This window comes from Balaenoptera borealis, assembly GCF_965194805.1.
Source record: "Balaenoptera borealis genome assembly, chromosome: 8".
NCBI lineage: Eukaryota > Metazoa > Chordata > Mammalia > Artiodactyla > Balaenopteridae > Balaenoptera > Balaenoptera borealis.
Genome location: NC_138865.1, coordinates 79038946 through 79052637, shown reverse-complemented (window position 1 = coordinate 79052637; position 13692 = coordinate 79038946). Strand labels below are relative to the sequence as shown.

General features: G+C 42.1%; 1 protein-coding gene across 8 annotated transcripts in view; it reads right to left on the bottom strand.

Annotated features, from left to right (window-relative positions):
- The window catches only part of PCSK5 (proprotein convertase subtilisin/kexin type 5), a 465151-nt gene that overhangs the window by 21067 nt on the left and 430392 nt on the right, over positions 1-13692 (bottom strand). For all 8 annotated transcript variants that reach the window (XM_082401326.1, XM_082401328.1, XM_082401327.1 and 5 more), the window contains 3 exons: positions 5933-6150; positions 4629-4865; positions 1470-1700 (listed from right to left, as the gene is read on the bottom strand). In XM_082401326.1, the coding sequence (XP_082257452.1) occupies positions 1470-1700; positions 4629-4865; positions 5933-6150 (686 nt within the window). The remainder of the gene's footprint in view (positions 1-1469; positions 1701-4628; positions 4866-5932; positions 6151-13692) is intronic.

Genomic DNA, 13692 nt, shown 5'->3' with positions numbered 1-13692 from the left:
GTCTTGCTTCTCAGGTCTACTCTGCCGGTTTGGGGAGATGAATGCTCACACTCTCCAGGTCTTCCCATATTCGTCTCTTCTCTCTCTCCTACACCCCTTCACTCTTCCTTCTTTCAGTTGAGTTCTGTTTCATTTTCTTTCTCCCATACCCGTGTTAAGCCTAATCGTGGTATCCCTGGAAACCTGAGGGAGTTGCTTCACACCAGCAATAACCTTCACATCTGATCTGCTGGACAACCTCAGATTGTCCCGTATTTTGTTCAAGATTTATTAATCAATGGGTGCTAAATCAAGGGGAAATTTTCATGAAAAGCTGAATACTTACATGTTCAGAAAGTATCTCTCCACAGACTGCTCATTAATCACAAGGGAAAACAGTAACCCTGCAGTGGAGAAATTGGACAGCACCCTGAAGAGAGGACCAAAATTAACATCACCTGCGAGAGGCAGGTGACCACTGGGTGCCTCCAAAGGACACAGCATCACATATGGAGTATTCTGGCTGAGGATGCATGATCTCCATCTAATCATGGAAACCTTCACACAAACCCCAGTGGAGGGATAGGGGCTGTATTCTTCTCAAATGTCAATATCATAAAAGACAAAGTCTGTGGAAACGTTCAGATTAAAGGAGTCTAAAGAGACATGGCAACTAAATGCAATACCTGACTCTAGACTGGGCCCTGATCTAAAGGGGGAATTCACAAAATTCTAATATGGACGGTTCATTAAAGGATTGTATTAATGTTAAAGTTACTAGACTTGACAACTGTACCATGGTTACGTAAGAGAGCATCCCTATTCCTAGGGAATACATACAGGCAGACCTTGTTTTATTGTGCTTCACAGATACTGAGTTTTTTTACGAAGTGAAGGTCTGTGGCAACCTTGCGTTGTTAGATGATGGTTAGCATTTTTTAGCAAAAAAGTATTTTTTAATTAAGGTATGTACATTGATTTTTTTCTTTGACATAATGCCATTGCACACTTAACAGGCTACAGTATAATGTAAACAGAATGTTTATATGCACTGGGAAACCAAAAAGTTGGTGTGACTCGCTTTATTGCCATATTCATTTCAGTGCAGTGGTCTGGAACCGAACCCACAATATTTCCAAGGTATGCTTGTGTTAAAGTATTTGTGGGAGAGAGGCCATGATGTATGTAACATATCCTCAAGTGGTTAAAAAATCTATATTGCGAATTACGTATGCGTATACATCGAGAGCGAGAGAGTGAGAGCAAGCAAACGATAAGGCCAACGGGGCAAATGGGTAAAGGGCACGTGTGCGGGGCTCTTTGTACTGTTTTTCCTCTTGCATCTTTTCTGTAGGCTGGAAAATTTTCCAAATACAAAGTGAAAAATTAAAAAGAAAGACGCCAGTTTCTACTGGGCGCCAGGCATCGTGCAAGACAGTTTCCCAGCTGGAGGGAGAGACAAACCCGTGCTCAGAGGAAAGGTAACTCACTAAGAAGAAGGCTGTCCCGCAGGCAGGTGTGGCACTGGTCCTCCGAGGGTCCCGTGCAGTGCAAGCACTTGGCATGACAGGCCTTGCAGGTCAGGGCCCCCTCATCCCAGTACTCCACGGCGGCGCATTCAGTGTGAGGCACACAGCCGCCGTGGTTGTTTACCCTCAGGCCTTCCTGACACGTTGTGCAGGCCCCCGAGGACGAGCAGGTCCGGCAGGACTTGTGGCAGTCTGCGGGCGGGGAGGGGACAGCAGACGGAGAGTGAGAGAGGGTCAGGGTGCCCCTTGAGGGAATCAGTTCCCCTGCAAAGTGTGCTCACCTTCCTTCCTCGGAGATTTCTAGGCTCTGGGCCAAGGGTGTGGGGCCAGGAGTTGAGCTCTAGGCTGGAGCATTCTTGTTACAAGATGAGGAAAACATGACTGCTTCACTTTCCCTGGGATCCCCAGAGAGCCCCTTCCTGCAGCAGCAACCTCAGAGATAGTGGTAAGAGCGCCCATAGTTACCCAAACTGCAACGTGATAAGAAGAAGCAGCACTCTCGTAGCACAGTCACGTGCTTGTCTGTGGGCTTCTCACCACTGTGATTCCTCTGCTGTGGTTCTCCGCTGACCGCCCAGGGATTTGAGCTTATTACTAACGTAACAACTGTTAATATGTGTTGGAAGCACCTCTTGATACAAAAGACCTTTTTTATAGGCATTTAGGAATGCACAGTGCCTGTGAGAGGGCCTAGCATATAACACTGGCACTCAGTAAATTTTGTTAGACAAACGAAATGAGAACAAGTCACCCCCACCTCGGGGGTTTAGCAGTTGCCGTTCCCTCTGCCGGGAATCCTCTATGTGAGTAGTTTGTTCCCTGTGTGAGTAGTTTTTTCCCCTCCCTTTCTCAATGATCTCTTCCAGGCCGCCTTCTCTCTAATTTCAACTCCCTCCTGCCCAACTTCCTGCCCCCCTTTCCTGCCTTATTTTTCCTTTTGACTTGGCTTCTTTAGAGTCTGTCTTCCCCAATTGAATGTCAGCTCCATGAGGGCAGGATTCTGTCTGTATTGTTCCCTGCTGCGCCCTAGGCCTGGAAGAGCACCCAGCACATGGTAGGGCCCCCAGTAAGCACTGCCTGGATGAATAGGTGCATGGTATTATTATTGTGATTGTTATCTTCTCAGTGTGTGTAGATCAGGACATTGAGGCTGGAGGTGCTAAGTCACTAGGCTGGGAAAGTGCAGGGTGAGGAGATGAACCCAGGACCGTAACAAGAGCTCTTGGCCATTTCTGCCCCAGCTCCTTGTTCTTAGACCTGTCTATGTTATCTCGTAGGGAGAAATTCAGGGTGATCAGAATGGATCCCATTCTTTGTGTTTCTTAGAGGAGATCCTGCTTGGAGATGGCTTGGTTCTAGAAGGTTCTCTACACCAACCCAAATCTTAATTTTCAGGTCAGGTCCTTTGTTTCTTCTCTGGAAAGTCAGCTTGTTGCCCTGTTTCTTCCAGTACCAGCTTTCCGCTGCCTCCCTTGGGACTGATGGAAGGAGAAATAGCATTGCAGGGAGAGACCTCAGGTTAGTTCCCAACAGCTGAGCTGGCCTGAGCTCGGGCATCTGTGTCTTTTAAAGCTCCCTGGGTGGTTCTCACGGGCAACCAGGGATGACGACCAGAGGCCTTTCTCAATGAGAAAATTAAACCAGGTAAACTAAGTAAATGTACTCTGAACTTGTAAAGTTCTCTATATGGCAGGTTACTTTTATTATGGAACACCAGAGAAAGGCCAAAAGTTGATCCTCGGTTCCTGCCCCAGGACAGGCAAGATGGCCCTGCAGGCCTTTGGCTGAGTCTTTAAACTTCTCATGGAAACTGACCCACAGAGTTGCAGCCTCCTCAACATGTTCACTCCCGCCCCCTCCGCTACACAGGCACAGCCGCCCATCTTCAAGTCCACGTTCTTTCACACACAGTCAAGTGGGACATCGACACTAAGTAGTGCTTTACATAAGACACAAAAAGCTATATCCAGATTGTAAGGCTAGAGCAGAAAGGCTGTAGGAGCGCACTGCATCTTCACATTTGACCAAAAACATTTCCCTGAGTACGTTCTAGGATGTGGGTGGCCCAAGGTTTCTCCTGCCATGTGAGTTCACGCTCAAGCTCTCACTGTGGTTAGGGGGCTGCCTCTGGATATCTGTCTCGTGTTTGCTTGGCGGCAACGTAAGGGGCTAAACTACCACTGGCTGCCTTGTTGGAGTGAATCCTGTGATTGTAGTTAACAATATTGTATTGTATACTTGAAAGTTGCTGAGCGAATAGAGCTTAAATGTTCTTACCAAAGAAGAAAAAAACAAAAGAGGTAACTAAGGTCAGTGTCAACTGACCTTATTGTGGTCATCATTTCAAAATATATACGTATATTAAATCATCACAGTGTACGTTCTAAACTTATACAATGCTATATGTCAATTATCTCTCAATAAAACTGGGAGGAAAAAGGAAAGTCCTTTCCCTAAGAATGCTTCTCTCACTTGCTTGAGAATTCCTCTAGTGATGGGCAATTTATATTTAATTAATTTTTCTTTTCCCTAACAACTGATAAGAAGCAAAGAATTCATGCCCACTTAAAACATAAGGAAGCATAAATAATAACAGATCCTTTCTTGAATGTGTAGGGATTGAAATGCCAAATGGGACATGGAATAGGAGACCCCGGGCAGGAGAGGCTGCAGGTGATGAGGAGGAGGGTGGCTTTAGGGAGACAAGAGGCGTGGAGAAAACCCTCTATAGCACAGCTTTCCTTATGCTGCTATAAACCTATAATGGATTAAAATTTTAAGAAAAATTTTCCATTTTGGGTGACTGTTAAAGGCTCATCATCTCTGTTGTAAATCTTCACATGAGAATCCTTTTTGATCAGCTACCGTTGTGAGGAGCATCAACATGATTCATTGCTAATAAGTTACATCATCAAAGCTAAGGAATGATTCATTTAAAATAAATCATACACTAGAGCAGATTCAAAATATGCTTCCTTAAGGAGGAGGGAAAGAGCTGAGACCACAACTCTGGGACTGGGATGGAACTGCGCAAACCCCAGAACCTACTTAGAAGAAACTCATAATCCCAACTAGGTTCCCTGGGATGTGGTGCTCGGCCATGTACCCGGAAGTCTTTACCTTTGCAAACCTTAGTCTCTTTTTCAAAGTAAGTTCCTTCTGGACACTCCTCCAAACACTGCCCCTCGTAGAGAACCAAGGACGCCTCAGCACAGACGTCACAGTCATCCATTGAGGGGCCGCTGCACTCCAGACAGTCTTCATGGCAGGGAACACAGTGGCGGGCATCTGCGTAGAAGTGGCTGGGACAGGACTGGTGGCACGTATCCTTGTACAGGAAGGACTCAGGCATGCACTCTGCGGGCAAAGGGAAGCGGCAAGTTACCCCCAGGGGAGCAGCAGAAAGGAATGTATTCCTTCTGCAGTGGGCTAGCCCATCGCCCATCTCTTTGACTCATTTGACCCCAGTGTACGTTTGCCCCGCTCCCACCTTCCCAGGGCCTGTCCTCGTTGTCTCACAAGCCCTGCCTAGGGAGAGGAGACCACATATGGTGGCCCAATTAGATGGTGCTGGGTTCACATGCTGAAATGATCTGCCCCTTCAATTGCAAAAATTTGTAGTGCTACGGCAGATGAGTCATGGAGATGCTGGACGTATTGTTCTGAAAACCCAGAAAGTGTTAACAGATTTTTTAAATTGTATTGAGCACCTCAGACTCTATTTAATACAAAAAGCAGTTTAGGAATTCGTGGATCAGTTAATTTTTCATTCACTGATAGGGTAAACCAATGAAATATACATGGTTAATCAGTATGAAGAATGCATTGTGTATTTATTTTATTAGTGCCTATTCTCTTATTTGGGGGAGGAATTCCAAAAAACTCTTAGGTTACACCAAGAGAGTCCTTTGGATTGGACAGAGCCAGTTAAATGAGTCTGTCTTGTCCTGGAGAGGAAATTAGCCTTTCTTAGGAGATAATTTCAGGGAAAAAAATTTCCTAGCCAGAGTGCTACCCTCAGAGTCTTATAGTTGCCTGAAATTTTCTTTTGTATCTTTTATAACAGTTGAAATTCTCCAGCCACCTCTGTGTTTTATTAATATCAGTCTCTCCTATGAGATTTTGTGTTCAAAGAGGCAGAGACTTTGGGTTCTTTTCTGTATCTCTAGCACCTGGGATGGTGCTTACCACACCCTAACTACCCAGTACATGTGTGGGAGAAATTGTGCAAAAAAGGGGCTCTTGTCTGTCTTAATTTGCAGACTCCATCATGGAAAGGCTTTATGTCACCCTCAGTTTCCTCAACAACACCCATGGAGGTCAATTTCAGTAAGGGTAGGGAGACTGGCTCCCCCAGTTCTACTTGGACACCCCACCCTCAGATAGTGGGTCCCCACACTCTCCCCTGTGAGGCTCCCAGGTACCTTTGCATGTTTTCTCATGGATGCAGTCCTGACACATCTCTGGGCAGTGCTTGCACACCCCTTCCATGGCCACGTGCCTCTTGGGGCAGGTTTCCCGGCACATCCCCTGGTCCAGGACGAGGTCTCTTTCACACGAGTGGCAGTTGGTGGCATTCCCTTCACATGTTCTGCAGGAAGGGCTACAGTGTTCACAAGTGCCATCTTCTGCATAGAAGCCCCTGTGGGGAGAAGAGGGAGTCACTGGAGAAGCTTTCCAACTAGGGCGGTGATTCACACCTGGCAGCTGAGAATTAGGACTGAAAACGGAAGGGCTATGGCTATTGTTGACCAAAATGAATCCATCAGAATTCCTGGGGAAGTGTGGTAAAAAATCAAGTTTGGAAAAATAAAATGAAAGGCATAGGTATTATTCTTGTGAATTTGGTGTGTTTGAAAACAACTTTTAATTTGTATATAGTTTAGTTATCTTCCGATTTTCTATTTTATCTCCTAATCTTCATTCGTTTTTCCTTTTTTGTTGGAGACTTATGTTAGAATAGAAAATGCTTTTTATTCAATTTAGTATGTTTTTAATTTAAAAACAGTTTAAAATTTAACAGATAAAAATATTTTTAAGAGGATCAAAAGGTTTAATGACCTATACAATTTTTGTATATGAAAAGGAAGGGAATGCCCTTGGAGTAATCATTTAAAACACGGGGACCACCTGTGACTCATAGAGTATTATAGCCAGCAACTGGACCCTGTGGCATAGGGATACCCCTCTTGCCTTAGCGCCATTACAGCTACTACCCTTCTTGTTAAGGCCACTGAGAAAATTGTTGTGGAATCCCCTTTAACCATTTTTGCTTCTCATGCAGTAGAAGCTCTCCTGAATTCTCATCACATTCAACATTTCTCAGCCAGACACTTCCTATGAAGGCTTTTTGTTAACTGCTCCTCACATAACTCTTTTATGTTATAATAACCTTAACCCGGCTACTTTTCCTCCTTCCATCGCTGATGAAATACCCCACCACTGCTTAATGCTGATGGACCACCTCCTGATTCCTTATAATGATCTACAGGAAATTCCATTGGATAACACTGACATCTTGTTCACTGATGGTCTTATTTAACAAGGTGACAATAGTAAATATTGTGCTGGGTATGTTATTACAACTCCTTTTGATATTGTTGAAGCAGCATCTTTACCTATGGCTACTTCACCCCAACAGGCTGAATTATATGCTCTTACACAGGCTTGTACTTTAGCTAAGGACAAAACTGCCAATATTTATACTGATAGGAGATAAGCTTTCAGAATAACGCATGGTTTTGGAATGTTGTAGAAGCAAGGTAGCTTCCTTACTCCCAGGGGAAATAAAATTTTAAATGGCCCCTATGTTCAGGAATCAGTCGATACAATAATTTTACCTGTCACTTTAGCTATTAAGATTCTGAGGCTTGTAGTTTGACTCTGGAAGTCAAAACTACAAGCTAGGGGAAACCATCCTGTTGATACTTTTGCAAGGAATGATGCCCTTAAAGGGTCAAATAGCAGCCAAAAGATATTTTATAATATCATTTCCCCAAGTGATAATTTAGAAAAAATGGCTAGAGAGGCCCAACAATTGGCCTCAGAAAAGGAAAAACAAATTTGGAAATTCAGTAGTTGTTGGTTTGATTAAAAAGAGAAAACTCTAGTTTGGACCATATAACAAGCCAGTCTTACTGGAGACTCTGAAATTCCCACTCCCCACCACTGTACATGCATTAAACCTTCAGTCTATGACAAAATGATAGCCTTCCTGAATCAGTACTGGTGGGGAAACATTAACAAGGCCACAAAAAGTATTTACCTCACTTCTCCCGCTTGTCCAAACTACAACCCAGGGAAGCCTCTTCATACTGTTTCCTGACATTTTAAACTGCTTGATGGACCACTTGAGGTCTGGCAAATGGAATACATAAACTTCCTCTGTCTAATGGATGTAAATATGTTTTAGTCATGGTCTGTATGTTTTCACTCTGGACTGAAGCTTTCCCTTGCAGACAGGCTACTGCCTTTTCTGTGGCTAAAATCCTTTGGCAAGCATTTTCCCTGCCTGGAACTCCTCTTGAACTTCATTGTGATTGAGGAACCTATTTTATTGATCAGGTACTTAGACAAGTCTGTACTGTTTGGCCAGTTTTACAACACTTTCACTGTGCTTACCACCCTCAACCCTCTGGTTTAGTAAAACACACTAATGGCATTATTAAGACTCAGTAGGAAAAATTTGTAGAGGCCCTCCAAATACCTTGGCCACAAGCATTGTCATTGGTACTTCTAAATCTCATATCCACTCCTTTTGGAATTCATAAACTCTCACCATTTGAGATAGTCACAGGATGCCCAATGAACTTGGCTCCTAGTTATTTTGACCCTCAACCGATAAAAGGAGAGATACACCAATATTGCAAAGGCCTAATTGCTTCTATTAAAAGTAAACATGCTTTAGTAGAGCAATCTTTTCACAGTATGGCCATGGGAGATGAAGACCTTAAGCATCATACCTTGCAAACTGGAGATTTCATCTCTTGTAAAAGATACCTCCAGAAGAACTCTCTTTAACCTTGCTGGAAAGGTCCCTATTAGATACTGCTAACCAACTCTTGTCCTGCCACACTCCAAGGAACAGACTCTTGGATTCATTGGACACACATAAAGAAAGCACTGAACCCTGATTGGACCTGCACATCATCTGGTGACCTGAAAGTAAAGATTTCCCAGAATTGAAGCAGATGACATCTGATGAGACGACTTTCCCAAGATATCTGGACTAGACCTGTTGGAAGTTGTTGCCAAACCTTTGATGATGACATCTTCAAATGAACTCCAATATCTATGATCTTCATAACATATGGACTGTAGATAAAAAGTGCTGGAGATTTTTCCCTCCTGCCACTCCTCGTTACTTGAATGTGACCTTACTAGGTTTCCAACCTGTACAGTTTCCCTCTGACATGAGACATTACACCCAGGAAAAGTCCTTCCTGACATTGAGGGACAAAAAGCTGCTGAAATTAGAAAACCTGATTCTTGATCAGTGATCTTGATCAAAAGGGGGAAATGTAAAAAAAATAATGAGAAGCCTCAATTAAATAGAGTTGGGAGACCAGAAGGGGAGTTCTCACACCCTGTGACAATAGCAAAGTCGAAGGGGAAGAAGAAAGTCTCCTTTTCTCTCCTGGCAAGGACTCAGCTAATGAAAAGCCACAAACTCTTTGTTTACTAAGCCCTCCCAACTTTTTTCCTCTCTATAAAACTGTTCTCCTTCCTTTGCTGTGCAGGAACTTGCACATGGCTCACCATGTTCGCAGACCTTGAATTGCAGTTCTCTGCTGAACCCAAATAAACCCATCATTGCTGGAGAAGTACCTGACAGTCTGTTCATCAGGTCAACACAGGCAAGCACATTTCATTTTAAGCCTCTGATTCTCTTCTGCTAACATGCCATTGGCTAAAGCAAATCAAATTACCCAGACCAAAGTCAAGGGTCAGGGAAGTCCATTCTGCTACTCATGGGAAGTGCTGCAACATTACAGGCAGAGGGCATAGATACAAGGAAGGGTGAAGAATTGCAGCAAGTAACTCAATTTACTACAGTCCTCTTTGAATCCTAAAGCCAATAAAAGTACCTTCTTATATAGCATCTTTAGTTGATGTTTTAATTAATTAATTAGCTAACTCATTCACATCCATTTAATCATTCTTTCAGTCACTAATTTCTTATATTAATTCAGTAAACAAAAATGTACTGAATGTGTCAGGAAGAAATAGGACAGGGGTGAACAAATGTCACATTTCTAATGTAGTTTTAAGTAGAAAAATTGGAGAAGAAAGAAGTCTAGGTAGAAGAGGGGTAACTAAATAGTATCCAGATGAAAAGTAAGGCCAGGCTTCCTTACTCATTAGTATCCTTAGTTTTTTTTTGGACCGTGATGGAGAACACTTGAAGAACAAAGACAGTACTACTACTTTGTCCAACAAGTCAATCTCTTAAAATTGCATTTAACAAGACAGTGGATAGAAATATATTATATGCTCATCAAGAGTTTGATTGAATTTGAGAAATTTGAAATTAAGGAAATTTAGTGCATTCTTAAACATATCACATCTACCTGAATGAGAATTTGGTAGATTCATTATTTCTTTGTGTGTAGCAAGGGATTTGGCCTCCTCCAAAGAGAGGTCTAGCCTTTCTCTCTAGCTAACTTCTAAATTCTTGGAATTTAACAAGTGGTAGGAATGTTATATGCTCCTCTGACCACCTTAGACTTTATGCTAACAAAATAACGCAGGGTGGGACCAGTCATAGTCTGTAGCTTTAGGGTGGGGATTGGCCATGCAGGAAAGACCAACCTGTGTTTAGTAGCTGGGGGCTTTGGGCTATGTGATATCACCTGGCTTCTGGGGAAATTTCAGTGCTAGGCCTGGTCAAGGTCTCTGCAGAATAGTTGCTGGGCACTTAAGGTGAGCAATTCTAGTACAGAATTTGAAGAAATGCAGCATGAAGAAAGCTTTCTCAGATTCTTCTCATAAGGGAGTCAGTGGATGTCAGAGGAGATGCTGAAATGAAAGGAACAGATTCAAGCAAAAAAAGAAAACAAAGCTGTTGAAGACGACTACTAATTCAAAAATACAGGAATCTCAGAAACTTGTCAGATGGGAGGCAGCCAGAAGACAACATGAGAAGGTGTTTCTCAGAGAGCCACTTTGCTGAAAGCAGCCTTCTCCACATAGATCTGGCCAGTAATTAGTCTTCCTGTCTTCTCCCTGCATTTACAAGACTTTTTAGTTAATGCTTTATTTCACTGTTATTTTTATTTAAGAAGACAAATTTTTTTTGAGAAGAAATGGCCACATGTATTAAATTGTTAAATTCAAAGTACTTTACGTTGAAGTCTTTCGGTCCAGATAAATATATGTAATGCAAAATCTGTATGGTTCTGGAACTTTATCTATATTTTACAGACACCTAAGACAGTGACAGCCAACGCTTAAAAGAAGACCATTTTTTCTTCTACCAGAGCTTCAAATCTGTTCATATGTGGTGAATTTGAGCACACTTTAAGTTTTGCATTACCTTTTAAACAATTACTGTAATGATGTATGTTACCACTAGAACTTTTTAATTTGATGAACATATACCATATTTGAAAAAGCAGTGGCCACTAATGCCGATTTATAAATAATTCTGAATACCTGGATATCATTTCTTTGCAGGTTGTGTTTCTGTTATAAATGTTATTGCTATTTTAGGATGGATCGCACCCCAAAGGGCAATTTTGCAGAAAGAGAAACAAAGCTGCCAAGCCAAGCTGGGTATTATATGTTCCTCAGACTTTATCTCCCCTGTTGTTTTGTAAACATAAAGACGGAGGACTCCACAGTAATAAGACCACCCTATTCAAGACAGGAAAGCACATACTTGTGATTCCATAGTCTGCAGGATTTTCAGGGCATGTTAGTAGCTTCCCTATTGCTTAAAAAAAAAAAAAAAGAAAAGAAAATATCTTGGTTGCCATGTATCTGCATAGGGTCCCATTGCTTCTTTTTATTCCTCCAAATCTGAGTGGCTCAAACCAGATTTGGAGAAAAAAAGGGTGGAATGGTCAACTAATTGGATGAAAGCAAAATGCATCTCTTTCTGCCTCACTTTAATGCATTTTCAATTCCTGGAACATTTGAAGAATCCAAGAGATAGTAGGAAAATGGTGGTAATGATTAGATAAGTAAGGTGATGATAATGACAGCCAGTTCATTCCCACCATGACAAAGGTTAATAAGGAAGCAATGATTGACTTTGGTAAGTAGATTTCTGACCTTCACCTTTGTTGTAGAATATCTTTGCTAACTTTGCTGAGGCTGAAGCATGTTGGCTGGGGAAGGAGAGCTGGGTGTTTCCTGACTCAGTCTCCCCTCATACTCCTTTCTCCCTGCTGTGCTGGGTTTTCTTACCCTGACCCTTTCACCATTAAGCCTCTTCTCAAATACCCAACTGGGGAGGAACCTTGAAAATATTATGCTGAATAAAAGAAGTCAGTCACAAAAGGTCACATTCTGTATTATTTATATAAAATGTTCAAGAATAGGCAAATCTATAGAGACAGAAAGTAAATTAGTTGTTACTTAGGGCTGTGGGAAATTGAGAGTAACTGCTAAAAGGGTATAGAGTTTTCTTTGGGGAGTGATGGAAGTATTTTAAAATCAATTGTGTTGATGGTTGCACAACTCTCTGACTATACTAAAAACCATTGCATTGTACACTTTATGTGGGTGAATGGTGTGGTATGTGAATTATATCTCAGTAAAGCTGTTATAAAGAAAGAAAAAAGAAACCCCAGTTGGATGTAAATGTGGCATAGTGCAATGGTTAAGCACATGAACTTCAGTGCTAGAGAGATTTGGGTTGAAATCCTGACCATGCCATGTGTTAGCAGTGTGATGTTGGGCATGCTACCCCTTTCCTCACCCATAAAATGGGGGGAAATAATGATATAGTGTCCCTCAGTATCTGCAGGAGATTGGTTCCAGGACCAGACATGAATACCAAAATCCATGGATGCTCAATTCCCATAGTTGGCCCTTTATATCCATGGTTCTGCATCTGTGGATTCAATCAACCATGGATTGTATAGTACTGTATTTACTGAAAAAAAAAAAAATCTGCGTGTAAGTGGAACCTCACAGTTCAAACCTGTGTTGTTCAAGGGTCAACTGTATCTGGATAAGAAGATTCTTGTTAGGATTAATGGGATGGTGCATTTGAAACCCTTAGTGCAGCGCCTAGATATTGCAAGCTCTCAGTAAGTAACTGTTTTTAAATGGTTTCTTTTTCCTTGGAATCTTTTAGCCCTTTGTGTATTAAGGACCTGAGAAGTATGACATTGATTGATGTAACCTTCCCTACTGGATTGTAAGCCTGTTGTAAGCTCAGACTTCCTTCACTTGATCTTAGCTTCCAATATCAATTCTTACATCCAGTGGGTGCTAAATATGTATCTGTAGAATTGAATTGGATACATTTGTCTTCTACACTAGATTGGATGCTTTTTGAGTGTCAGTACCATGACTTATATTTGTACCGAACAGGATCAATTTCAGTAACAGATACAAACAGGTCACTAGAAAATAGGTGTTGTTTTTATCATGAAGTTCTTTTAAGCAGCGGGCAAATAAAATTTCTAGTTCCTTCAGATGTTGTAGGCTGCTTCCCCAAACTCATTTCTTGCCTCCCTCTCTCCACTCTTCCTGGCTGTCAGTGTTGTGATTTTTGCGGGTGTTTAGGGGCGAATCTTGTTCAACCTACATCAATCCTTACATTTCCATTCTCCTTGCCAGCGATCAGTTTAGGAAGATGTTAGTTATGCATTCTGGCTGATGAGATGTGAAGGGAAGTCTGAGGAAATTTTCTTTCCTCTTAAAAAGAGATAAACAAGGAGAAAGGCACCCTTTTCTGTCTCAGGTTGTTGCAGTATGGAGTGGTGCAGTTGGGGATGGACAGACAACGTGGGCTCGGGGGAGGACAAGCTGAGGAAGGTACAAGAGCAAAATGTAAATATTGTGGGTTTCTAATGAAGCGTTGGCCACTGAAATAACCAATACTAGATTTCCAAACTTTTTATTGTATGCATTAATACACCCCATATTTTCTGTCATGCTCTTTGACATTTCTGCTGCTTGTCACTGAAATTTTCCTGATGAACTTTTCCATTTGCTATTCCCACTTCCC